The 25163-nt window shown below is 43.1% G+C and overlaps 1 protein-coding gene across 4 annotated transcripts; it reads right to left on the bottom strand.

Moving 5' to 3' along the window:
- Nucleotides 1-155: 155 nt before the first annotated feature.
- On the bottom strand, nt 156-25103 carry rash (GTPase HRas). Of its 4 annotated transcripts, none has more exons than XM_045687174.1 (6): nt 24833-25103; nt 11626-11761; nt 6273-6451; nt 4121-4280; nt 3739-3863; nt 156-3617 (listed from the first exon to the last, which is right to left on the bottom strand). In XM_045687174.1, the coding sequence occupies exons 2-5, from the start codon at nt 11734-11736 to the stop codon at nt 3744-3746; spliced, it is 570 nt and encodes a 189-aa protein (XP_045543130.1). In that variant the 5' UTR covers nt 11737-11761; nt 24833-25103; the 3' UTR covers nt 156-3617; nt 3739-3743.
- Between the last annotated feature and the right edge of the window lie 60 nt (nt 25104-25163).

Here is a 25163-nt window from a genome sequence, read left to right on the forward strand (position 1 = left end):
CTCTAATGAATCTTGTAAAATTCACACAAACAAATTCAGTGTTTGTACTAAAAACAAATATGTAGGGTTGTTACTATTCATTCATATTTTAGCCTGGAGGGGGCTGGACTGAGGAGGGAGATGGTAGCTGAAATAACTGCAGTCAGTCAGGTGAATGAGTTCATCTTGACATCTTTATTCCTGCCCTGCTGCACATTTGCCATTTTGTTAAAGAGTAAATACATCTTAAATAGTTAAAACAGTTGATATTTTCACAATCAAACTTCCAAACCCACATCCTCTCTCACATGTTCACACTATAGTTTTACAAGGGAGAAGCAAGCCCTTTTTGGTTTCAGTCCTTGGGCAAAACCCCCCAATGTCCATGTTTTTGTCCCCAAAAGTCTCCCCTCCAGACATGATTACCGATGGCCTGCTGGTCTTGTATTCCGCAATGACAACTGATGTCCAGTTTCTAAGCATTTACCTTTAGATGTGTGCCCATAACTGCCAGTCAGTCAAAGCACAGAGTATAGACAGACAAGGGACATTGTGTGAGATGTAGAATATAACAGCCAACTATAGTTCAGACAACTGTACAGTTCACATCTAACACCAGAGGTCCACTTGATAAACAAATCAGACCTGCCATGTAACTTGTTTAACATTACACAGTAGATCACTATGGGGACAAAGATCTACATTTGTTTAAGATTGGCTATTTATTTTTCAAGGTACAGAGTATCTTTACTTTATGGTTATGGAGTGCCCTATACTAATACAACACAAATAATATTTTGTTAAAAACACGTTTTTTTTTCATCACAGTTAAGACCCCAAAATCATCAACAATAAATTGAGAATAAAACACAGAGAAGATCAACACCGTCCCTGAATCCCTCAGAGCTCCAGAATATAATCTGTGGTCCACACAACACAGTAGAGGTGTTCCACCCAGACAGAGCCAGAAGAGATATAGTGGCTGTTGTCAGAGGTAATGGTCAAGCCTGTGTGCAGCGTCTTCATCAACAGACCCCTTCATCCCCTGGGTCCAACATATGAAGGGTAGCAACCCAGGAAAGGTGAGATGATCTTGGGGAGTATTGTCTGACTGCAGGGCCCTCATGGTGGAGGGAGCAGGTCAAAAAAAATCTCTTACATGCCAACTGGTATAATTGTGTTCAGGCAAGATGGGGGTAATTCAGAAGAGTGTTTGTTGGAGGGGGCAGCTCCTGGAAAACCACATACAAGAGCACGTACTGTACGTATACTAAGAAACACCACTCACATGTATGATAGCAGCAAAAAGTCTGAAATTAAGCATTTCTAGCGACAGAATAAAGTGATTATTTTCCAATGTTAAGGCCTATCTTCTAGACAAGAGGTCAAGGAGTTGGCTTTGACTGAAGTCTAATGAGGCATCACAATGTACTACAGTATATGGGTCACTGTGGCTGAACTGTGGGGGTACGTACCTTAAAAAACAGGAGGGGGGAAATAAAAAGCCAGCGGCTCTTACGCGGTAAAAAAACAACAACCACTTATTGAATTCAGATTGCCATAATTAAACAATCTTAGTTTGGACTAACACACACAAAAACCATTAGCTAATCAGACAGGGCACGCTGTACAGAATCTCATCTGGTTGGACTGTTTCAGAGTTTGTTTTTCCTCATGTCTGTTAGTCAAGGGAAAGATAAACAAATCCCAGAAGGAGCAAATCTCCAATCGCCACCAGTCATTCACAACAGTTATCCACAGAGGAAAGCAGACAGACCACCACAGAAACACCTGCTTCAGGCAAACGTACTACTCTAAGGCATGAAGTACTAGCTAACAAATAATAAGGCAAGTTAAACAGGACCAAGCAGTGTTCTATTGTATTGGCAGCCCTATGCTGCGGTTAGTGTTGTAGAGAGCACAAAAGCTAGTAGGTCTACCTACACCATTCAATATCTAGACATATCTGGATAAGAGCGTCTGCTAAATGACTCAAATGTAATATTGAGAAATATCACAAGAGAACCCCTAAAATGAAGAACGTTTTCCGCTGACTTTTCTTGCAAATTAAGTTGGCTCGTACACGACTAGCTTGAATCAAATGATCTTCTCAGGGAACCAAAGGTCCAGCTGAGGAGGCAGTAGCGAGTAGAATGAGAGAGAAGGTTATTTTATGAGGCCAAAACAGTTTTATCCCACATATTACCAGTCATTTAAGGCAGCTCTTGTGCATTAGAATTTCAATTTCACAGATTTCATCCTGGAACATAAGATACAAAAGCGAGACATGTCTAGACATTCCTGTTTCCTGAGCCTTAAACACAGTGAGGACCGATACTTGCAATCTAGAAATGTTAAACTATACTAAACAACATACAGTTGTCTAAGCAAAGGAATAGGAAAGAAATGAATGCCACCAGTGTCTTAAAATAGCACAATCTCAAAGGGTATTTTGTTCCACTTCCCTGAAAGCCTGTGCAAGAAGAATCTTTCACTGCATAACCATCCCATGGTAAATAATGGCACTGCATGGACCAAGGAATGACGTTCGTCTCCCATCCTTCCAACTATCATTCAGCCAAACCTTGAAGGCAACAGCAAGTAAAACATCACTGATGTACCCCACCCTTCTCCACCCAAGAAATACAAGCAAATAATAAATAGGGATGAGAGAGAGATGGTTTATTCCCAATTCTTAAACCTAGTCAGACAGTAAACATTCCTATTGCACCAGAACCTACAATATCTAGTACTATATTACTCCACAAAGAGAACTCTTTAGCACACCGACATGTGCACGCACACACGTTTGTGGGGAAGGCAATGGCACTCTGGGAAAATGAGTCCATCCATCGGTCTGATCCACAGCCATGCCCACGTAAGGGCCCGAATAAGGACTTCCTCACGGTGACAGGTCTTAAAATAGCAACAGCCCATCACACGAAATAAAGATCCTGGCTTACTTTACAGTGCCCAGTGTGATCACCTTCAAAACCTTCCATAAAAAAAAGTCACTTTCAAAAAAAGTGTTTTCAGAAAAAAAGAAAGTTAGGTTTGACAGCTAGACTAACAGTAAAAAAAATAAAAAATAATCATATCTGGCGTGTCTTTTGTCATGCTCCGTCCCCATACTTGTATCCGTAATAATGAGGTTACTGCAGAGCCCCTCTAGAGAGGAACAAGGAGGCTGGGGGGAGGTTAAATTAGGGATGGGGATTTAGGCTACTACTGTCCAGTCTTTTCAGGGGGTCAAATGTAAAAATCAGGGTTTTGAGGTGTTGGTGAAGGGGACTCACCAGGGATTGGTGACACCTCCCTTTAAGACCAGTGTTGAGACTGTAAAACAATAACTTAGCAGGAACTCATTGGAGCTGCCCAGCATGATCACACTGGTGAGAAACAGTCATTAGTGGTGTTGCTCTGGCAGACATGGACTCAAAGAGGGGACAGACAGCCTAGTCTAGCATGGCATGGCAGGGGCAAGATCCCCCTCTCCCCAATGTCTATGGTACAGTCAGCCTGGTGGTGCATCTGCTTTTCTTAGACTGTACTCTTCAGTTTGTTGTTGTTTCATCCTCCACCATCATTCTTTAAGTCCATTCTGCCACTAGGTCCACTCCTCACCCCGAACTGGTAACCTGTGAGAGAGAAGTAGAAATTATTAAGACATTGTGTAAGGATTCAGTGCCTCTTTGCTGTGAACGATGATGTTGATTATGCTTGGGATAAAGTTGATAATGGGCTGAGTTTCTGAACGACCTCCATCACGACACCACACAGCGGCAGCTCATGCAGTCCTGTCCACTCTCGTCCGGAGGGTTGAGCTTCCTCAGCTTGTGCTGCCTGATCTCTCTCACTAACGTGTAGAAGGCGTCCTCTACCCCCTGCAAATAAACCAAACACATAGTCAGAACAATCTGCAAAAAGGTGGGCATTACATATTTACAAGTTCATAAACTTGATGGCCATCAACAATATAACTTCTGTGTATTTGTAGAAAATGTTCCCAGCACCGCACACATATCGCACTGAGGGACACTCACTGCTCTTCTTGTGTGTGTGTGTGTGTGTGTTTCTCTGTCTGTCTCTGTGTGTCTCTGTGTGTGTGTGTGTGTGTGTGTGTGTGTGTGTGTAAGAGTACCTGTCGTGTCTTGGCAGAGGTCTCGATGTAGGGAATTCCGTAGCTGCGGGCCAGTTCCTGTGCTTGCCGCGTGTCCACGGTACGCGATGGGAGGTCACATTTATTACCCACCAGGACCATGGGCACGTCATCAGAGTCTTTCACACGCTTGATCTGTTCCCTACAGGAGGACAGAAAGACACTGGTCAGTTCCCTGCTTGGTTTAACCCGTTTCTTCAAATATGAGGACCTAAACTACCATTTAGAATAACTGTAGTAGAGTCAGAAGCACTTGCAGCTATGAAAACACTATGTAACTGCTTGTACACATATCCAGTGATGTGGTGGTGAAAATAGGTGGGTAAACTGATCGCTGTGAAAAAAAAAGTTACGCTCACTATAGTTAATGAATTTTTCCACAAATGGTGTTTACCCTCCACTACACCAAGTTTATTATAGTAAATTGAAATGAATCACGAACAAACGATTGAGTAAACTGAAATAAAATAATTAAACAAACACGTTTGAAAAACTAAAAAACTACTGAAACTATTATCTTTGACACCAAAACTAGCTAAAATAAAAACCATCATGAATGAAAAAACAAAAAGGGATTTTCAAGCCTTTGGAGGGGGCTTTCAAGATACTGAATGTGGCGGGTAAATGCAGCCAGGAGGTGGGTGATGTTTCAAATAGGCCTAGTTTGTGCATCACCATCACTAGCTAAATGGAAAAATTGGCTAGGTATCTAGCTTGATTCTTGTACAATAAAGTTAAAAAGCATTGGATTGGTGTAAACCCGGACAAGAGAATTTCTTTCCACCATATTTTTTGCACAGGTCTCAGTGCTATTCCTTTTAAATCCAAGTCACATTGAGATGGTTTAATTTATAAATGAAACCTAACCTATAGCCTGACCCATTACCTCAGCTGCAAGAAGTGACATCCCAAAAAACTATACAGCACAAATGGTTCCTAGCCTCCCTCACATGCTTTCTGTCCCCAACAGTAAAACAAAATAGAAATATTGCTATACAACTAAATAAAAACTAGCAAATCAGGTCTGAAAACGAATGGAAACCCAAATGAATTTCAAATAACAAATCGGAAAACGAATATAAATAAAAACTATAATAAGCTTGCTCTGCACATATCCACCTGTTACACCATCATACCACAACTAATGCATTTTGTAGTGTTGCCACGATCAATTCCCAATGAAGGAACGGAGTGTCCGTGGGTCATTTCACCCTTCTGTATTAGGATCCTACCTCCCTCTCCATAAACAACGCCACAGTCAGACACTAATGGCTGTGCTGCACTGCTGGAGGAGGGATGGGGCAGCAAACTGCATTATCTCATCTCTCCAGCATCCATCTAGCCAGCAGGCCAGGGGAGTGTGAGCGTGTGAGGGGAGTGGGTCAGATCTGTTTGGAGCTCAGCACAGTCTCAAGCAGGACAGCTAACCGGATGGATGATTTCTAGCGGTGGCGTTCCAGGTTGTCGTGCCTGGCACGCGCATGCACAATGTCAATGACTGTTTATATGAGGAGATGGATGGGAAGGCAGCGAACAGAATGAGCTAATCACTTAAGCAAGGAGCCAGTCAGATGACTGCGTGACAGGACCAAATGGACTGGGTCAGATCTATACATCAACCCCTCAATTCACCTTCACCACCTAGCAGTAATACCCAATACAAGCCTAGTGGAGAGATGAAGAGAGACGGGGAGTGGAGAGAGACGGAGTGGAGAGAGAATAGATTACCATCATCTCCGTCTGGAATTCCTCCCTCCATGTCATTGGGAGTGTTTCTCCTCTGCTCTACTCTCCTCCCTCCATGTCATTGGGAGTGTTTCTCCTCTGCTCTACTCTCCTCCCTCCATGTCATTGGGAGTGTTTCTCCTCTGCTCTACTCTCCTCCCTCCATGTCATTGGGAGTGTGCCTCCTCTGCTCCACTCTCCTCTGGTCTAATTGAGTCAGAATCGATTTCATTGGCAGCGTGCTGTAATCACTCCAAGGCGGAAGGCTAATAAGCTTTCTATAGCTGTGTTAAATGCTAAGGCATGACGTCACCCAGCTAGCTGCTGCAGAGAGCTTTCACACAAGACAGCCATGACCCCCCCACCGTCACATACAACCCCCTGGCCGGTCAGACACACACACACACACCTGTACTGGTGGATGTCCTCGAAGGACTTGGTGTTGTTGATGGCGAAGACACAGAGGAAGCCCTCCCCTGTCCTCATGTACTGGTCCCTCATGGCGCTGTACTCCTCCTGACCTGCAGTGTCCAGGATGTCCAGCAGACATGTCTCCCCGTCAATCACCACCTGCTTCCTGTATGAGTCCTGAAGGGGAGGGGGGGACATCCTCCAGTTACACTGCTACAGACAGACTGCCGACTGATTCTCTACCCAAGTGTGCACTTGTTCACTCCTGCTTAAGGATTTACAAAAATAGGTTTGGTGTGTAAGGATGTGTGTAAGTTAAAGGGAACTGTGGCTGTGGACCAATTTAACAAACTCAACCCCTGGTGTACTAAATTAACATACAAATCATCTGTAGGGGCATTCACTCACTGCTGTACAATGTAGAGAAAAACGGGGCAATTCAAGAGGATGCTTTGAAATGAATGTCAAAACACATTTTACTTTGCCCAATGTCATTTTAAATTACACAGAACTAAATCATTAGACTGTTCTCTACAATATTATAAACCTAATATACTTGTACTTGACCGTGTTGATGAAATAAGAACGTTAATTTGTTGTGACCGTTGCTAGTTTAGACTGTGCCGCTCTTGGTTGTATCTCTTCCATATTTGGCATTGTGAGGTGGTACCATTTGGAGGTGTTGCCACTGGTTGGACCAATCAAAATCAACTTGATATCCTTGTCATTTTCACCTCCAGATTCTTGGCTTTCATTGCCTATATACTACGTTGAGAGGGGTTGTTTCAATGGCAATTTAAAGGGGAGAGACAAAAACAGGAAACGATTGTCTTCGCGGAGGGTGGATACTGAAATTCAGCCTCTTAGTATTGAAAATAAATATATATGTAGTCCTCATTTAGTTTTTTATTCAGCGGATTTCATTTAGAAAAAGCTCATGTTTTCACGCGCGAACCTGCAGCCACTAGTTAGCTTGTCAGTTGAAGTTACATGCTGGCCACACCGCTCGGGTCGCATGCGCCAGCGTAGGTTATTATTCGTTTTTTTACACGTTATCCAATCATTGCACTGCGTAGCCAGGATCTAAAATAGAACTTGCTTCTATTTGTGACGCACAACAAGTCATGCCTCTCCCATCTCATTGGCATATACCCACGTGCCATCACCTCATTGATTTTTTGGAGCATATACCCACGTGGGTGAATGAAAGATGAACTGATGTCCACAGTCTAGTTGGTGGTGGTAATGCACCATATAAAGTCCAAAGAAGAAGCAGCCTGAAGGAGGAGAGATCACTAGAAACAGTTGGTTTACCCTTTAATCTGTAGATTAATTGTCAGAGTTGAAGACCTTGTGCATTTCAAGTAAAATAACAACCCAATGTTTATATCCAATTTAGACAGCACGCTAGCTAGCAACAGCAAGCTAGCTAGCTAAATTGCCATATATGTTTAATGCTTTTCGACCTGTCCCCAAGTTAATTTAATTGGTTCAGAGTTCGTTTCGATATTTCAACCTGTGTCCTGACTATGTCTGGTGTGGGGGGACAAAATCAACTTGCGCGTGTGCGGTCTGGTCAGCATGTTAGAGTGCTATTGAGCAGTCAGCACTTCATGATCCTTCCAGTGATGACATTAAATTCACTCTAAACATGCTCAATTCTCAGAGTAAATCTTCTGTAACGTTTGAAACCATATATGGTAGACATGGGTTTTGGATTATTTAGTTTCTGAATTCTCTATGGAATGGACACATTTGTATAAACCTTGAATGAATTAATCCTTTTATGGGTGAACACCCTACAATCTGTAATGAATGCGCTAATGAAGTATAAGCTGAAATCCATTGATGCGTGTTCAATATACTAACTAACCATTTTACAAGTCTCTTGACTAGGCTTAAAGCATGAGTCTGGATCTGGGACCTGATTGATAGTCTCTCACACACAGGCACACATGTGCTGTGTGACTGGCCATGCTGTGTGACTGGCCATGCTGTGTGACTGGACAGAGAAGAGGTAGTGGTATCAAAAGGGGCAGAGTTGCAGGGCCAAGGTTTAGCGTCCCAACACACAGACACAGGGTGCAGGGTCTTTGTGTGCTAGTGCATAGGGGCCAGGAATGCACACACAAAAAGGACATTGTCTGGCCAGAGGCAGGCGTGGTGACAAAGAGAGAGGGAGAGAAGAGAAAGCAGACTCCCTCTTGTTCCCTCTCAGTCTCTAAAAATCTCATAGTGAACTGAGAGGAACTAAAATTAGGAGTAGCGGTGTAGTAAAAATGTTTAAAAAATAATAAAATTTTTAAAAAATCTGCCATTTGGAGAATTTAATTGATAATGAGTAGCCTGTTTAGTAATGAAATCTGGTAGTTAAGTGGTCTCTCCAGTGAGCCAGTAGTCACACTAACCTACTCTACTCCGTTCACTACAGACCAGGGGAGGGGCCATATCCGCATGACATTAACCACAGTGATCAGCTACAGCTGTGGACAGAAGCTCTGGAAACGCGCACACATTTGGGCTCCCGAGAGGCGCAGTGGTCTAAGGCACTGCATCTCAGTGCTAGTAGCCTCACTACAGACTAGGTATGCACGCTATAAATCGGTAAGTATATCGGAATCGGACAATATTAACTAAAAATGCCAACATCGCCCGATTTCTAGTTTAACTTCTTTGGGATAGGGGGCAGTATTTTCACAGCCGGATAAAAAACGTACCCGATTTAAATCTGGTTACTACTCCTGCCCAGAAACTAGAATATGCATATAATTAGTAGATTTGGATAGAAAACACTAAAGTTTCTAAAACTGTTGAATGGTGTCTGTGAGTATAACAGAACTCATATGGCAGGCCAAAACCTGAGAAGATTCCATACAGGAAGTGCCCTGTCTGACAATTTGTTGTCTTTCTGTTGCATCTCTATCGACATTACAGCATCTGTGCTGTAACGTGACACTTTCTAAGGCTTCCATTGGCTCTCTAAAGCCGCCAGAAAGTGGAATGGGGTGTCTGCTGTCTCTGGGCAAAGTACAGCAGCTCTGTTTGTGAGTGGTCAGCCTGGGGACAGTGAGACTAGAGATGCACATTCACGAGACTTCTCCATTTTTTTCTTTCAGCCTTTGAATGAATACAACGTTGCACGGTTGGAATATTATTGCTATTTTACAAGAAAAATAGCATAAAAATTGATTTTAAACAGCGTTTGACATGCTTCTAAGTACGGTAATGGAATATTTTGAAATTTGTCATCACGAAATGCGCTCGCGCATCACCCTTCGGATAGTGAGCTGAACGCACAAACAAAACGGCGGTATTTGGATATAACTATGGATTATTTGGAACAAAGACAACATTTGTTGTTGAAGTAGAAGTCCTGGGAGTGCATTCTGACAGAACAGCAAAGGTAATCCCATTTTTCTAATAGTAATTCTGAGTTTAGTGAGCCCCAAACTTGGTGGGTGTCAAATTAGCTAGCCTGTGATGGCCGAGCTATGTACCCAGAATATTGCAAAATGTGCTTTAGCCGAAAAGCTATTTTAAAATCGGACATAGCGATTGCATAAAGGAGTTCTGTATCTATAATTCTTAAAATAATGATGTATTTTGTGAACGTTTATCATGAGTAATTTAGTCAATTCACCGGATGTTTTTGGTGGGTATGCTAGTTCTGAACATCACATGCTAATGTAAAAAGCTGTTTTTTGATATAAATATGAACTTGATTGAACAAAACATGCATGTATTGTATAACAATGTCCTAGGAGTGTCATCTGATGAAGATCGTCAAAGGTTAGTGCTGCATTTAGCTGTGGTTTGGGTTTATGTGACATATGCTTGCTTGGAAAATGGCTGTGTGATTATTTGTGTCTATGTACTCTCCTAACAATCTAATGTTTTGCTTTCGCTGTAAAGCCTTTTTGAAATCGGACAATGTGGTTAGATTAACCATTAGTCTTATCTTTAAAATGGTGTAAAATAGTTGATTGTTTGAAAAAATGGAATTGTGGTATTTTAGTTGGTTTTGTATTTCGCGCCGTGCGATGCCATTGGCTGTTGGCTAGGGGTTCCACAGGCGGAACGGGGTTCCGCTAGCGGAACGTCTGTCCTCAACAGGTTAATGCCGATGTGCAAAACCGATGTCAAAGCTGATGTGCATACCTATATAACGTAATGATGGCACGACAAATACAGAGGTACACGTGCAACACAGCATTCCTAACCTAGCCCATGTCTGCTGTGTTGATCTATTTTGAAGTTTCAAAGGAAGATAACAAAAAAGGCCATATGCAACGTTAGTGCTGCTATTATTACCTGAGGGGAAAACGTGAAATCTTTCAATACCACAAACCTAATTACTCATTTAAAAGTGCATCACCCCCAGACATTCAGCGACTACTTAGAACAAAAGCAGAAAAAAAACTAAGCGCACACTCCCAACAACTAAACAAGTTCAAGTCGAGCAGTCATTTGAAAGAGTAAGAACATTTCAGAGACAACTCAAAGGCGAAATCCATTAACACCAAGAAAATGGAATTCATTGCCCTTGACAATCAACTGTTCTCTGTCGTGGACACACTCCTAGCGCCATTTGAACAACTGACTCAAGAAAAAAGCTAATCAACTGCGTCTGCCGCAGATGTGATACCCTCTGTCATGGCATTGAAACGTCTGCTCAACAAAACCCCACAGTCTGTGTCGGCAGTTAAAACTTGCAAAAGTACTCTACTTGAGGCTGTGAACAAGCGAGTCGGTGGGTACAAGGACCGCTACTTCGATGCAGACAAGAAACGGGGTTTACGTGAAATGTTACAGACACAGTTGGACAAGATGGAAATGGACACAGTGACAGTGTGCACCGAGGAAGAGAGGCCACAGACAGACAACTTCACTGCTTGACATGTATGATGAACTCCTGGTTGAGAATGAAACGACTGAACAAATGAACAACGAAACAGCACAGTAAGTGAAAGAAATAGGTTTTGATGATGTTTTACTGGTAATGGGGACATATGTAAATGCCAACAAAATAATTTTTTGGTCTGTGTGTGTGTGTTTCAACAATTTAACTGTACTATAATGCTTAAAAAGCCACAAAACTTTGAAATATCGGTTACTGGTATCGGGTTTTTTGGCAAGGAAAATATTGGATATCGTATCGGGCAAAAATGTAATGTCGGTGCATCCCTACTACAGACCCTGGTTCGATTCCAGGGTGTATCACAACATGCCGAGATTGGGTCCCATAGGGCGGCACAAAATTGGCCCAGCGTCGTCCGGGTTTGGCTATCATTGTTCTCAACTGACTTGCCTAGTTAAATTAAAAAATTAAAAATTAAAATCACAGTACATACCTCTATGGTGGGGTCGTATTCATCCACAAAGTGGTTCTGGATGAGCTGGATGGTGAGTGCACTCTTCCCCACACCTCCAGCCCCCACCACCACCAACTTGTACTCCGTCATCCTCACTGCTCCCCACACACACACACTGCTGTGAGAAAGAGAGAGACAGAGGAGAGAACAGCAGATAGGAGGGGGAAAGGGAAGAGAAAGGTTCATACATTTGATCATGTTTTCTGTTCTTTGATGTATATTCATTGGCACGTGTTCTGTTTGACATTAGCTTCCCTGAACCCCTACCTCACTATTCTGTTTACCACCACCTCTGCCCAGAGGTGAGATGTGTATGTGTGTGTAGAGCGGCTGAGTCTGAGTCCCCCCTTAGAGGAATGTCACAAATGTGCTGAAGGTACTCAATGTTCCAATCCACTCCCACAGAACACGAGAGAAAGGGAGACAGAGAGAGGGAGAGGTTTGACACCGAGTGCTCCTCATTGATGCCTACCTCACAAATCGGAAGCCTCATGTTTTTTTTTATACAGCATAGAGGCGCTGTTTCTCTGAAAGCCTGTGTGTAGCACGTGAGCAGAGCATTTGAATAGGCCCTTAATGACAGTTGAGTATGATGCTTCTTCTGGTTAGTGAAGAAGAAACTGACAATTAGAACTGCCAAATTCACCTATGGATAGCTGATTAGTTGAAACTGTATGGCTGAGAGGGATGACGCAAAGGGAATAGCAAATAAGTCTGACAACATAGAGGACTGGTAAACATACAGTAAATTGAGAAATCATGTAACTAAACAAAAATAAGAAGAAACTATACTATGGAACAAAGATAAATTATATAAAAGAATGATTGTAAAACACTCTGGAGTACTGCAAAGACTTTTGGAGGATGGCCTGGTGTCAAGAAGGGCAGCAAAGAAGCCAATTCTCTCCAGGAAAAACATCAGGGACAGACTGATATTCTGCAAAAGGTACAGGGATTGGACTGCTGAGTACTGGGGTAAAGTCATTTTCTCTGATGATTCCCCTTTCCGATTGTTTGGGGCATCCGGAAAAAGCTTGTCCGGAGAAGACAAGGTGAGCGCTACTATCAGTCCTGTGTCATGCCAACATTAAAGCATCCTGTGACCATTCATGTGTGGGGTTGCTTCTCAGCCAAGGGAGTGGGCTCACTCACAAGTTTGCCTAACACAGCCATGAATAAAGAATGGTACCAACACATCCTCCGAGAGCAACTTCTCCCAACCATGCAGGAACAGTTTGGTGACGGACAATGCCTTTTCCAGCATGATGGAGCACCTTGCCATAAGGCAAAAGTGATAACTAAGTGGCTCGGGGAACAAAACATTGATATTTTGGGTCCATGGCCAGGAAACTCCCCAGACCTTAATCCCATGGAGATCTTGTGATCAAACACAAACCCACAAATTCTGACAAATTCCAAGCATTGATTATGCAAGAATGGGCTGCCATCAGTCAGGATGTGGCCCAGAAGTTAATTAACAGCATGCCAGGGTGGATTGCAGAGGTCTTCAAAAGAAGGGTCAACTCTGCAAATATTGACTCTTTGCATCAACTTCATGTAATTGTCAATAGAAGCCTTTCACACTTATGAAATGCTTGTAATTATACTTCAGTATTCCATAGTAACATCTGACAAAAATGTCTAAAGACACTGAAACAGCAAACTTTGTGGAAATTAATATTTGTGTCATTCTCAAAACTTTTGGCCACGACTGTACACTGATCTGTTGCGTGTGCTGATGACATCTGTTGCATTATGCGTGAGAATGCAGTTGTTGTACAAACGGTAATCTTGGCTAGTTTTGCTTGCAAATACTTTTGTTTTATTAGGAACATTTTAATAGTGTTCTAGTGTACCACAGGGCAGCTGGCTAGGGCCATTATTGTTTTCTGTTTTTACTAAAGGCCTTCCACTGACCTTGAATAAAGCCTGGGCGTCTATGTACGCTGACGACTCAACAGTATACACATCGGCTGCAACAGTAAAATAAATAACTGAAACCCTTAACATAGAGCTCCAGTAAGATTTAGAATGGTAACTAGCAATAGGCTGGTGCTACATTTATTTTTTTAGATTCTTGAATAAATGTTGCGATTGAGCCAGTTGAAGAGACTAAACTGCTGGGTGCAACCCTAGATAGCAAGCTGTCATGGTCAAAAATGATAGACTCCATGGTTGCTAAAATGGGAAGAGGTCTGTTCATGATAGGACATTGCTCTGCCTTCTTCACATCTCAGTCGACCAGACATGTCCTACAGGACTTAGTTTTGTCGCACCTGGACTACTTCCCAGCTGTGTGGTCATGTGCGGCAAAGAGGGACATAGGTATTTTGCAGTTGGTCTGTAACAACGCAGCACGTATTGCACTTTGACATGCATGTCAATCTCTCCTGCCTCAAAGTTGAGGAGAGATTGACTGCATCTCAAATTCATCTTTGTGCGAGGTGTTAAGGGTACTGAACTGTCTGTTCAAAAAGTTAGCACACTCATCGACATGCAATCAGAGGTCTCTTCACAGTCCTCAGGTCCAGAACAGAGGCTGGGAAACACACAGTATTAAATAGAGCCATGACTACATGGAACTCTGCAATCCCATGTAAGACAAGATAGCAATAAAAACAGATAAAAAAAACCCAGATAAAACACCTTACTACACATTAGTTAGCAGTAATGTGACCGACATCAACATGAGGCATGAAAATTACCATATAGTTATGCACTTGTAATTTGTACTTGCTAATAGATTTTTATAAATACTATTAAAATGGGTTTACTGACCACAACCCATTGAATTAATATTAAGTGTTGATTATTTGGCATCAGGAGAGCACAGCGCATGGAAGAAAGCAGTGAGATATGCAACATTGTTATGTTTCTGCAAAACGTTCATGGCTAGCCTGTGATGCAAAGAGTGCGGGGCGCTTCATTTCGGTCGCGCGGGGATCAAACTCCCCCCTTCCCCAGTTCGCCCCAGGACTTCAGGGCTGAGTCCCGGAGATTCTGTGACGTCCCTGCTGGGGTCCACACAAAATATGAAACATTACATAATACAGAACATTAATAGACAAGAACAGCTCAATGACAGAACTACATACATTTAAATGTCACACAGCCTACATATTCATACATACAATATCTAGGTCAAATACATACAGTGCAAATTACAATACATAAAATGGCTTTGTCTCCTTAGAGTGCCGTTTGTGTAGCTAGTCATGCTGCGCGCACTGTGCAGTTCCAAAATAATCCAAAGGGTGTCAGCCTAGACCACAAATTTATGTTTTGCATAAATAATGTTCTAGGTATTTGCAATATAGCAGGATTGGGATTTTAGGCTGCTATCCCTTGGATTATGTTGGAACTGCGTAAACTCACATTAGCAGTAGGCTTGTTTTAACTGTAGAGTGGGGGGGATTATATGCAGATATGTACAAATACAGGCGCCTAACATGATTGAAAATCATGAAACATCCACACGGGCTCAGCTATCCACATAAAGAGACGCACGTGCAATTATTGAACTGGGAACATTTTCACACTGAGAAATTTTACAACATGATGTCACAATCAGAACGATTGGGAACTACTCCACGCTGGAAAGAGTTTTTACATGACACAGGGCAGACAAGGGCTCATGATTGGAGTATTCATTGCAGTGTGTAATGCAGTGTATCCTAGTTTGTTTTACAGCATCCCAGCAGGGCAAAAGACTCGGGCTGAGAAAATAATTTGGGGTTAAAGCCCCGAAAGCCCGGATCTGGTGACGTCAATGAACCCCAGTAAAAGTTGCTGGTTCTTTCTCAGCGGCTAATAGGGATCCTAATAAAATACAAATTCTAGATGCATTAAATAATGGCAAACGTTAAAATGGACAACGAATGCAAAAAAAAAAATCGAACTAACATCCATAATTTCTCTGATATGTTCCGTAGAAAATAGATATCTGCACACTGTGTTGAGTGTACTTTGTGGCACTGCAGCAGTGATAGCCACTGGGGTCAGTGAGTTTAGAGGAGAGGACAGAGAAGGGGAAGCCGTGCAGTCAGTCAGAGGGTTTTAGGACTCCCAGGTGTACCTCATCACCCCCCTCGGTGGTTGGGTCCGGCGCAGCCATTACACAGGACTACCCTGTCATAAATCAGGGGCTCTCATTAAACAACCCGGGCAGTATTCATTCGTTCTGCAACGGAAAATGTTTCTTCAACAAAAACAAGCGCTTGTTATTGGACACGGTAGGTACCTACCTACCTACATATCTCCTAGTGAATATGATCCAGTTGGACCAGGCCCTGTTCTCTTCCAGAACACATCCTTTCCTCATCCCATCCCGACTGTATCACACCTGGCCGTGATTGGGAGTCCCATAGGGTGGCCGGGGTAAGCCATCATTGTAAATAAGAATTTGTTCTTAACGGACTTGCCTAGCTAAATAAAGGTTAAATGTAAATAAAATAAAAATCACTTATCTGACATTACTGGAAAGAGTCACTCAAAACACAGGCGGTCTGTGGGAATCCTTTAGAATGCATCCTTCAGCCTGTTCTGGTGGAAATCTACCATATCCAATCCAATCACATCACCGATCAGTGAAGATGAAGGAGAGGGAGGGAGCAATGTAACAGTATTGAGACCCTGACACAGTGAGGTGTTGAGTTGAACGGTATGTACACATCCAGTCTCTCACTGCAACAGATTGCAGAATGGAGCGTGTCAGAGATTCAGAGATAACCATGGACACTAAGTTATCCCAAAAGCTCATCCGATATGAATGTAGCCTAGATGGCACAGAGAACATACTGGTGATGGTATTGCTCCATGTGTCACAACACACAGTTAGTGTGTCACCTAAACCTACAGAACAGTGTCAGACTACAGTGGTTCACTCATAGGACATCAGTGCCCTAAAACAAAAACAGCTAACAGAAAGCTATCAACTTGTAATTTTCCCATAAGATCTCAGCACGAGTCACAGGTGCAGCCTCAGTAAATGTTGCCAACCAGTAGGCTTCTGATTTGACAAGGTAAAACCCCCTACCCCAGTGAACTGGGTAGTGTTGCGTGGCTAAAAGAGACACTCAGCTGAAGTCCAGCCACTGTACTCTCTCTCGTGGCTGACAGGCTGGGGCAGGGTGTCAACTGTCAAGTAAGCTGCACGAACCATACATACGCACACACGCTGGCCAGTGAAATTCCAGAGGGCATGAGCCAAACAGCAGCGAGGAGTCATAAGGGCGATGTTGGTGGTATATACTCAGCAGCTTACCATCAGTCAGTTAGCCTACATATCCTTCTCATGACCACTTCTCTATGGCAGGACATGATACAGTGATGACGAGTCAGTGAAAGGGTAAACTGACCTCAATAAGAAGGACTATTCTTTGCCCCTGTAATTTATCATGACAGGTTTATAGAAGAGCCTCCCTTGTCCAATAGCTCGACTGAGATTTCTTTTTAAGATATGGGACAGCCAACCAACTCACACGTCCTCCCACTGCAACCCAGTGTATGGATCTGCCCTACCCTTTATCTTCTACTGTACCCACACACACATTCCTCTAAGCTGCGCACATGCACAGCTCCCCTCAGACTGCTGCGCAGAAGAAATATCAGACAACGCAGAAAAGCACGAGAATGAACTTCACTCAACTTTTTAGAATTTTCCACTTTAGTTAAGACTATCAACATTTCACTCTACTGTGGGAATTGTGCTCGAATCAACAAAATATTAGCCACTTTCAACGTAACATAGCAAAAGAAAACGAACTATACAAGATTTAGTATGCAAAACTATCTGTGCAAGAGAGCACATCGGAGTAGAAGTCTATTGTATTGACGGGCACGACTCAGGCAGTACTCTACACAGACCGGTGCGCCATAACCAATCAGAGCTGCAGTAGGCCTATTTGCAAATTGCCATTGCCATATATGGATCTGTGCCATTCACTTTGAACTGGACTGTATTTAAAGCATTAGCGGTGAGTAGATGCGCTTGTTTTGATATCAAAGTGAGAGCTGCATGTAGCCACCTGTGCACATTTGTTCATATTGTTTGCTAATTAGTGAGTTATTAGCCCAGTTAGCCATTTTCTTGTCAACAATTTGTTGCTTTCAACAGGAGCACAAAATGTGTGCATTTCTAACCATCTTTGAAAAATGAGTCCGGTAAAAAGCTTTTTTTGTCTTAAAGGGGCAGTGTTGCATTGAGACGGTCTTGAATAAGCTAAGTAGCCAATAGGCAGAGGGTAGCATAACTTGTCTGATTCTCTCTAATAATGGTATGCAAATAATAATGACTTTATTTTGTAAAGTGTTTTCTTGCATCAACCACCACAACATTTTCAGTCGTCTCATTTTACATTTACATTTTAGTCATTTAGCAGACGCTCTTATCCAGAGCGACTTACAGTAGTGAATGCATACATTTCATACATTTTTTTCTGTGCTGGCCCCCCATGGGAATCGAACCCACAACCCTGGCGTTGCAAACACCATGCTCTACCAACTGAGCTACAGGGAAGGCCATGTCTCCTTGTCTGAAGGACAAGTCGATAAACCGGTTAATATCAATCCCTGCATGTTTTTTCCCCCAAAAGTCTCCTGGAATATAGGTTTACATTGAACACCACACATTTGCTGCTACTGACAGAACAGCTATTTCCGTGTTAAAATGTTATGGGATGCATTAGTCTCCATTGTTTATGGTAGGCAACTCTGGTAGACCTACATCATGATCAAATAGCCACAGCAGCCTACTTGGCGACTGTCACAATGTTCAAGTGTGCGCTTAGCGGACCTGAAATTTGCTCAGTGCCGGAAAAAATTTGCGGGAACACTGCCCACAGATGACTTGCTAACAAACAGACCCTGGATCTTCTACCGGATGTAAGCATCCTACTCCTTTAATACACTACAACCTTCTTGACCAAACAGCCACCGGACTGACCCACCCTACCTCTTCACTGCTCTCAGAAATATCCCTTACAGGTCAGGTGCTTTTTGTATTCCCTCACACAGTCAAACACAGCATCCCCTAGCCTACACTAACCTCCTGTCCTCCTTTACAGTTTTAGCTCCATGAAGCCCTGTTACTCCTTAATGTGCTAAAAAACTGTACACACACGCCCTGTGTGTACAGTCCACACACACACACACACACTAATATGCCTGCACAGGTGCTGCAGTGTTCCGAGAGGAGTAACTAGTGACACCAACCTGGACTCTGGACAGTTTGATGACAGCAGGATACACACCATCAAAAAAACACCACATTTACAAGGCTAATGCAGTGGCAGGGAGTCAAAGGCAACAGAAACACTCCAAGTAAACTCCTATATTTGTCTCTTGATGTGGTAGTGTATTAATAGAACGTCATGCACCTCTGTGTGTGTGTGTGAGAGAGAGAGAGAGAGAAAGAGAGACCAGAGTGCCTTGTTGATGAGTGGACTGTTGGGTCACTGATGTTAATGATTGAAGGAAGGCTTTTTGCTTGCTGAAAGAGCAACTGCCCTCTGGTCTGTTCTACACTGCTCCAAACCCCTCAGGGCTTCTCCTGCACAGCTGTTCCAACAGGCTCTATACCAGACTGCCAAGGGGTTTCATGAAAACAGGTAGCTCTCTAGATCGGCTAGACCATCACCAATGTCAACATTTTTACATTTTAGTCATTTAGCAGACGCTCTTATCCAGAGCGACTTACAGTAGTGAATGCATACATTTCATTAAAAAAAATCCCCGTACTGGTCCCCCGTGGGAATTGAACCCACAACCCTGGCATTGCAAACACCATGCTCTACTAACTGAGCCAACACTCACAGGCTTGCGAAAAACCCAATGGCTATAATTCTAACACAACAGGAGGGGATTACCACAACCTCTCAATCGTGTGGGCAAACATTTAGCTTCCTTCTTCCCTGTAAATTAATTCAGTAAAAAATAAACACACTTCTCGTTTATGCACACACTGTGCTCTAACATAGCCAGATACTGGGCATATACTAGCTAATAGAGCAGCTGAGGTGGAGGTCATGTTTTGAGGTGTCTCTTGGCTGAGCCTGGACATACCCTGGGCTACTGTAGTGTTATCTCTGCAGCAGAAGGCTGTAACAGAATAAAAATAAGTGATACATTCTACAGTGATAAGAGGTCTGGCCCAGAGAGAAAAGCTGCAGCTTTGATCTATCCCTCTGAGTAAACAGGGGAGATGACTTCTTGCACACAGGTCGTTGTTGTCTTTTCAAATGGAGATTTAGTGGCAGGCAGATCATTCTTACTGGGCTGTGTGTCCTGGAATAAAGGTGGACAACATCATAGGAAATGAGAGGCACAACCAAATCAACAGAATGGACAGGGTGGGCCTAAGCGATATCACAATATTTCTCAAATGTTTTGACAATATGGCGGTATTTTCTCCTACTGAATAATTAAAGTTCTAAATATATAGAGCATGACCCTTGAATGGCAACAAATTAGTTCTAAGTGGTTTCAATGGCTTTATACTCAACCAAACTAGAACAAAACGGACAGTGAAGTAGTTCAATTTGTAGAACTTATAATTTAGCACTGTATCAAAATATTGTTAAAGACGGGATTTGGATCCATACCTGCAAACCGGTATCCACAATATAAATCGCCCAGCTCAAGGTGGGCCAATCCGGGAGACGGTAACGATTACTCCTCCTCCCGTCCAAACCATCCCAGCCCCTTAGTGCTCCCCCTCTCCTCACCTGTTCCTACTCCCCCATTACACTGCCCATCTAGCTGAATGACCCTGTAGCCAGACTCTCCAGTCTCCCCACCAGCTGCCCATCAATCAATATCTTACAGTTACAATTGGCATTTTCTAGGACATCTTTTTACTTATGCTGTGCATCTCAGAAGATAGACATACATCACACCAATGTGGTTCCTGAGATTCTTTCCTCTGACAAAGCCAAGGGCAGAAGAGAGTAGTAGCAGTCTTAAAGAAAACCCCTGGGATTCCAGGGAGGGAAACTAGTTTCTGTGGCAAAGAAGTGAAAGTGAAAGGCGTCAGAGTTCAACAGAAAGGAATGCTTTGAGACAATAGCTTCAAACAGCACCACCAAGTACAGTACATAGTTTCCACGTCGTATCATGGATGGTTGAATTATCATGAAAATAACAGTTCAACTCTAATGTGCCATTACATGCAAGTCACATCATATGACATCTCCTTCCAATAGCGGCAGTCTAGGCAGATTTGAATTGTTATTGGTAAGAGGAGCTTTTTACACACTCCTCTATGGTTGAGGGGAGACATAGCCATGCCATTCACTGACAATCTAGACTGTCAGAGGCTGATTAATAATCCAGACATACATAGGCAGATGAATGTTTGATGCAGCCCTGTCTGCTGACTCCAGGACCACTTGTTGTCTGTAGGGATCAGTCCTGTGGTGTTTTGTCTAGCTACTACCGAAGGAGGACACCATCACACGGGATGCACACACACAGCAGAGTTCTCCTTGTGGCAGTGCCCAGTGCCAGCCATACCCTCTCCACTCTTTCTGACTTTCAGTTTGGTAATTAGGGCCAGAGCACATTGAGTCTCTCTACCAGTCTTAATTAGCCCCTTAAGTGTACACACACACCAACACTGTTACAGTGCACACACACGGTTAAAGCGCACACACCACACCGCTACGGCAGTCATACACAGTCTCCAAAACACCACCACTACAGTAAACACATAGTCTGGATTTTTTTTAAATTAATGAATTGATGCAGAATTCTAACATAAGAGGTCAAGAATGGAGGAGTCAACCCCTTGTGTAAGCACTTTTGAAATGGTGACGCATATTAAAAAGCCTTAAACACTCTCAGTCTTCGGCCACAGCCCTGTCTGATGACCTACTCCACTAAATCTCTGTATGGCTGTGCCCTTTTGCTCAAGGGGTGGTACATGAACATGTGTAGGGTTATATATAGCTCACGGCCACCTCGAGCTGGGGAAATTAACAGTTCCTTTTGAAACTCTAGAGCTCTGCCTGGACCATGAGGATAATCTTACATGACATCTCACTGAGGGCGCAGGCTGGAAAACCCAGCAGCGTTGCAGTTCTTTGCAAACTCAAACCGGTGCACCTGGCACCTACTACCATACCCTGTTCAAAGGCACTTAAATCTTTTGTATTGCCCATTCACCCACTCCATAGCACACATACACAATACATGTCTCAATTGCCTCAAGGATTAAAAATCCTTCTTTAACATGTCTCCTCCCCTTCATCTACACTGATTTATAGGGATTTAACAAGTGACATCAATACGGGATCATAGCTTTTGCTTGGTCAGTCATGGAAAGTGCAGGTGTTCCTAATTTTTTGTATACTGTACCTTGGGGTAGAACACAACGCATTTTATTCGGCATTGAGTTGATAGTAGTATGCTACTCTTTGTCACTCTTTTGAGGAAAGGTAGACCACCTTTCCACACAAATAAGTGTCCCGCTCTCGGCCCCACACATCCTCTATCGAGGATGAAGAACTGAAGAGTGGACCTCCTACGTCGCCACTCTCTCAACTAAAACACTTAATAGGTTAAAGGATCCATATTGGCAGAGCCACAAGCCCATTGCAGGGATAGATTTTTAATGGAGCGATGATGGTAAAAGAAACCTCTCTAGGGACGGATCACAATCGAACACTGAGAAACCATCATGGAGCCTAGACCAAGGCCCCCCCCACAGTGCACCACCACTACACAAAACTCAGCTGCAATGCTACAACACAATGTAGCCCAGCCTTGACACAATTCAGCATCAGAAAATCCATACATTTACAAGATGAGGTAAATACAGAGGCCTTCAGGACTAACCCCATTACATCCATGGCTCATCCATCAGAACACAATGTGAAGACAGAAGCCCGCACATCATATGAATAGGATCACAGAACAAAACAGTTCAGTCTGTCAACTAATTAAGATACTTGGAATCGAGATGTAGCATCTTATCAGAAAGCAGGACGGGTGGTAATGAGTGGAAGTGCAGTGCTCCCTCTGCTCTCCCCAATAGTGACACTGTGTGCAGAGGGAGAGAAGAGGTGAGGGCCCTAGCCTCAAAACAGCCTCTTAGCAAAATGTGACATTTTCCCACTGGGTCATCCTTTCAGGTTGTTAACCAGGGATCAGGTGATGGAGCCAGGTGGTGAGATGAAAAGGACAGATGTACACACTAAACACTGCCAACCTGATAGCCTCTGACAACTGTGGGCCACTGGCATGTAAGCTGTGCAGCGGGAAGGGCCCACTTAAGTTGCAATGCAACATAAAATGAGAACCAAAATAAATAACTGATCAAGAAATATGAGAAACATATACCGTTAACTGTCAGGTTTGTGACATTTAAGCATTTCATGGTGACTAAATAAGTGTGTTTTTGTGTGAGAGAGAGATCAGGTGAGATGATTCATCAGACAACCCCCACCAACAAAGAGCATCTTGAGAGCTGCGTAAACAAAGGCCTTCCTGGACAAGGAAGATCCCACCCAGAATCCTCTGATCTATAGTCCTCCCCAAGAACACAGGCTGAGAAGAGACCTGCAGACAACACACACACACACACACACAGCCAGGACCATCAGTGGACAAAGTCTATTTCTATTCAGCTCCATGACAATAGAAAGCAACTGGAAAACCAACTATTAGTAAACAATCCCCAACACAAAGCCACTCTTCCCAAGAATTAGAGAAGTGCTGTGTCCCTCATGTAGCTTCAGCTAACCATTATCAAGTGTACCACCATCATGCCCTTTACGCGAATAGAACCCTTTCTAAATCTAAAAGTGTCCAAATCAATGGTATATCTAGCTTGAGTGTAAATCTGTAGAGATCTTGATCAGCATGATTACTTTTTGTATAAAACGGTATTGCTCTCACAGGCTATTGTTGACATGAATCATGCTTCACTTATGTTGTGCCATTTTGCATACACTCACAATAGTCTACTGTATTACTAAGCACTGGTCTATTCTGTATTATTACCTACTACCAATATTCATGGTCATCATCATAAACAAATAGATGAAGTTATGAAAACACCTAATGACTGACGATGGGTGAAACTGACCTGCAATGAATGAAATGGAGGCATATAAAGACTGAAAATATATCATGCTTTTAGGCTACATCATGGGTCATAGGTCTGTCTCTTGGTCAACACCGCATGTATGATGTCATAGCCCACTGAGGAGCAATGAGAGTCGCTACACCGTGGTAGGTATAGGTAGCTAGAATAGCAATGCTGTTGAATTAGCCTTATGTGAGATATTCTACCGGAAATACCAGGCCTCCCATGCTTTTCTTTTTTTAAACTTCAGGCTACTCAACAACAAAATCGCATGTTATTCCAAGCATCAGCTTCGGAATGTAAGGCATGCGACATAGACAAACTTGTGACGTTGTGGTCTGGTGAGCCGATACTAGTCGGCTGTCTCTAGACTACAAAAATAATCTATTCCTGATCCTTGACCAAGCATATCAGTGTAGAATCGGGTTCTTAATCAACCGCCTAGTAATTAACTGCAACTTCCGCAGTGCTACAATTCGGTGTAGCCTACAAGACGGGGCGTCACCCCTTGTCTGTGTGGTCTACAAGCTACAGCCACTATTGCAGCTCGGCTGTTGGAGCGCTCATTGAATGGCCTGGCCATACAAAATGGCAACAGTTTAATACTTGAATGTCTTGACAATGCCAATGAAAATATCAGGGGGTTCATTTTCTAGTATGCCTTCCTTGGTTTAGCTTAGCCTATATACCAGCAGCAGATGACCCCCTGTCCGTGAAGTTTATGGGCTGACCAGGGGATTTAGCCTACGAACTAAATTCCTATATTTGAGAAATAATATACACAAACTGATTCAATAGGCCTACCAATATGCCTATGGTTTGGGTCAATGATCACGCGAATAGCAGTTTGTCTTGCAAAACGTTAGGCTACACCTCCCAATGTTGTGCTCGCCAACGAGATTCAGCCTGATGTACGCGTGAATGTCATAAAAAATAAAAAGGTGCGCCGCAGCAGTGGCCGTGTGAACGAGCTCGAGCTGTAAACACTACTGTTGGTCCCCTGTATGGGTTCCCTGGACAAAGCACACAAAATAACATTGAGCGACAGTTCAAATAGCCTACATGTGTGTAATAGATGAAAAACGTGCACGCAATACTTACAAGCAGAGCTCTACCCAATAATCAGGAGCGTGACTTGGTCTACTGGAAACAATGTTTCAACTCAGTAGCTTCTGAGTGTTCCAAGAATAGAAATACAATGGTGGCCCGTTTCCTCAACGAATGTCTGACAACAGAAATATGTTATTATTCCAGAACTGATACTTTTCAGGCCAATTTTTACAGCATTCGTTCAATGTTGTACGCGAGGTTAAGTCATAGCGAACAATGTGCTTCGAAGAGGGAGAGGATGAAGACAAGTCTGCTGGAGCCCACGCCCAGCCCAGTATGAACCGGCCCCCGGTGAGCACAGGGGTGTATTCATTCCGCCGAT

This window comes from Salmo salar, chromosome ssa10 (assembly GCF_905237065.1).
Source record: "Salmo salar chromosome ssa10, Ssal_v3.1, whole genome shotgun sequence".
Lineage (NCBI taxonomy): Eukaryota > Metazoa > Chordata > Actinopteri > Salmoniformes > Salmonidae > Salmo > Salmo salar.

What these genes read in the sequence shown, in the direction of transcription:
- rash (XM_045687173.1), bottom strand. Translation starts at nt 18,899, where the DNA reads ATGGTGTGTATCCTGCTGTCATCAAACTGTCCAGAGTCCAG. An exon ending in TCAAACTGTCCAGAGTCCAG is followed by an intron (nt 11,765 to 18,858) that starts GTTGGTGTCACT and finishes TCTTTCTCACAG; the next exon opens with CAGTGTGTGTGTGTGGGGAG. An exon ending in AATACGACCCCACCATAGAG is followed by an intron (nt 6,452 to 11,625) that starts GTATGTACTGTG and finishes CCTCCCCTTCAG; the next exon opens with GACTCATACAGGAAGCAGGT.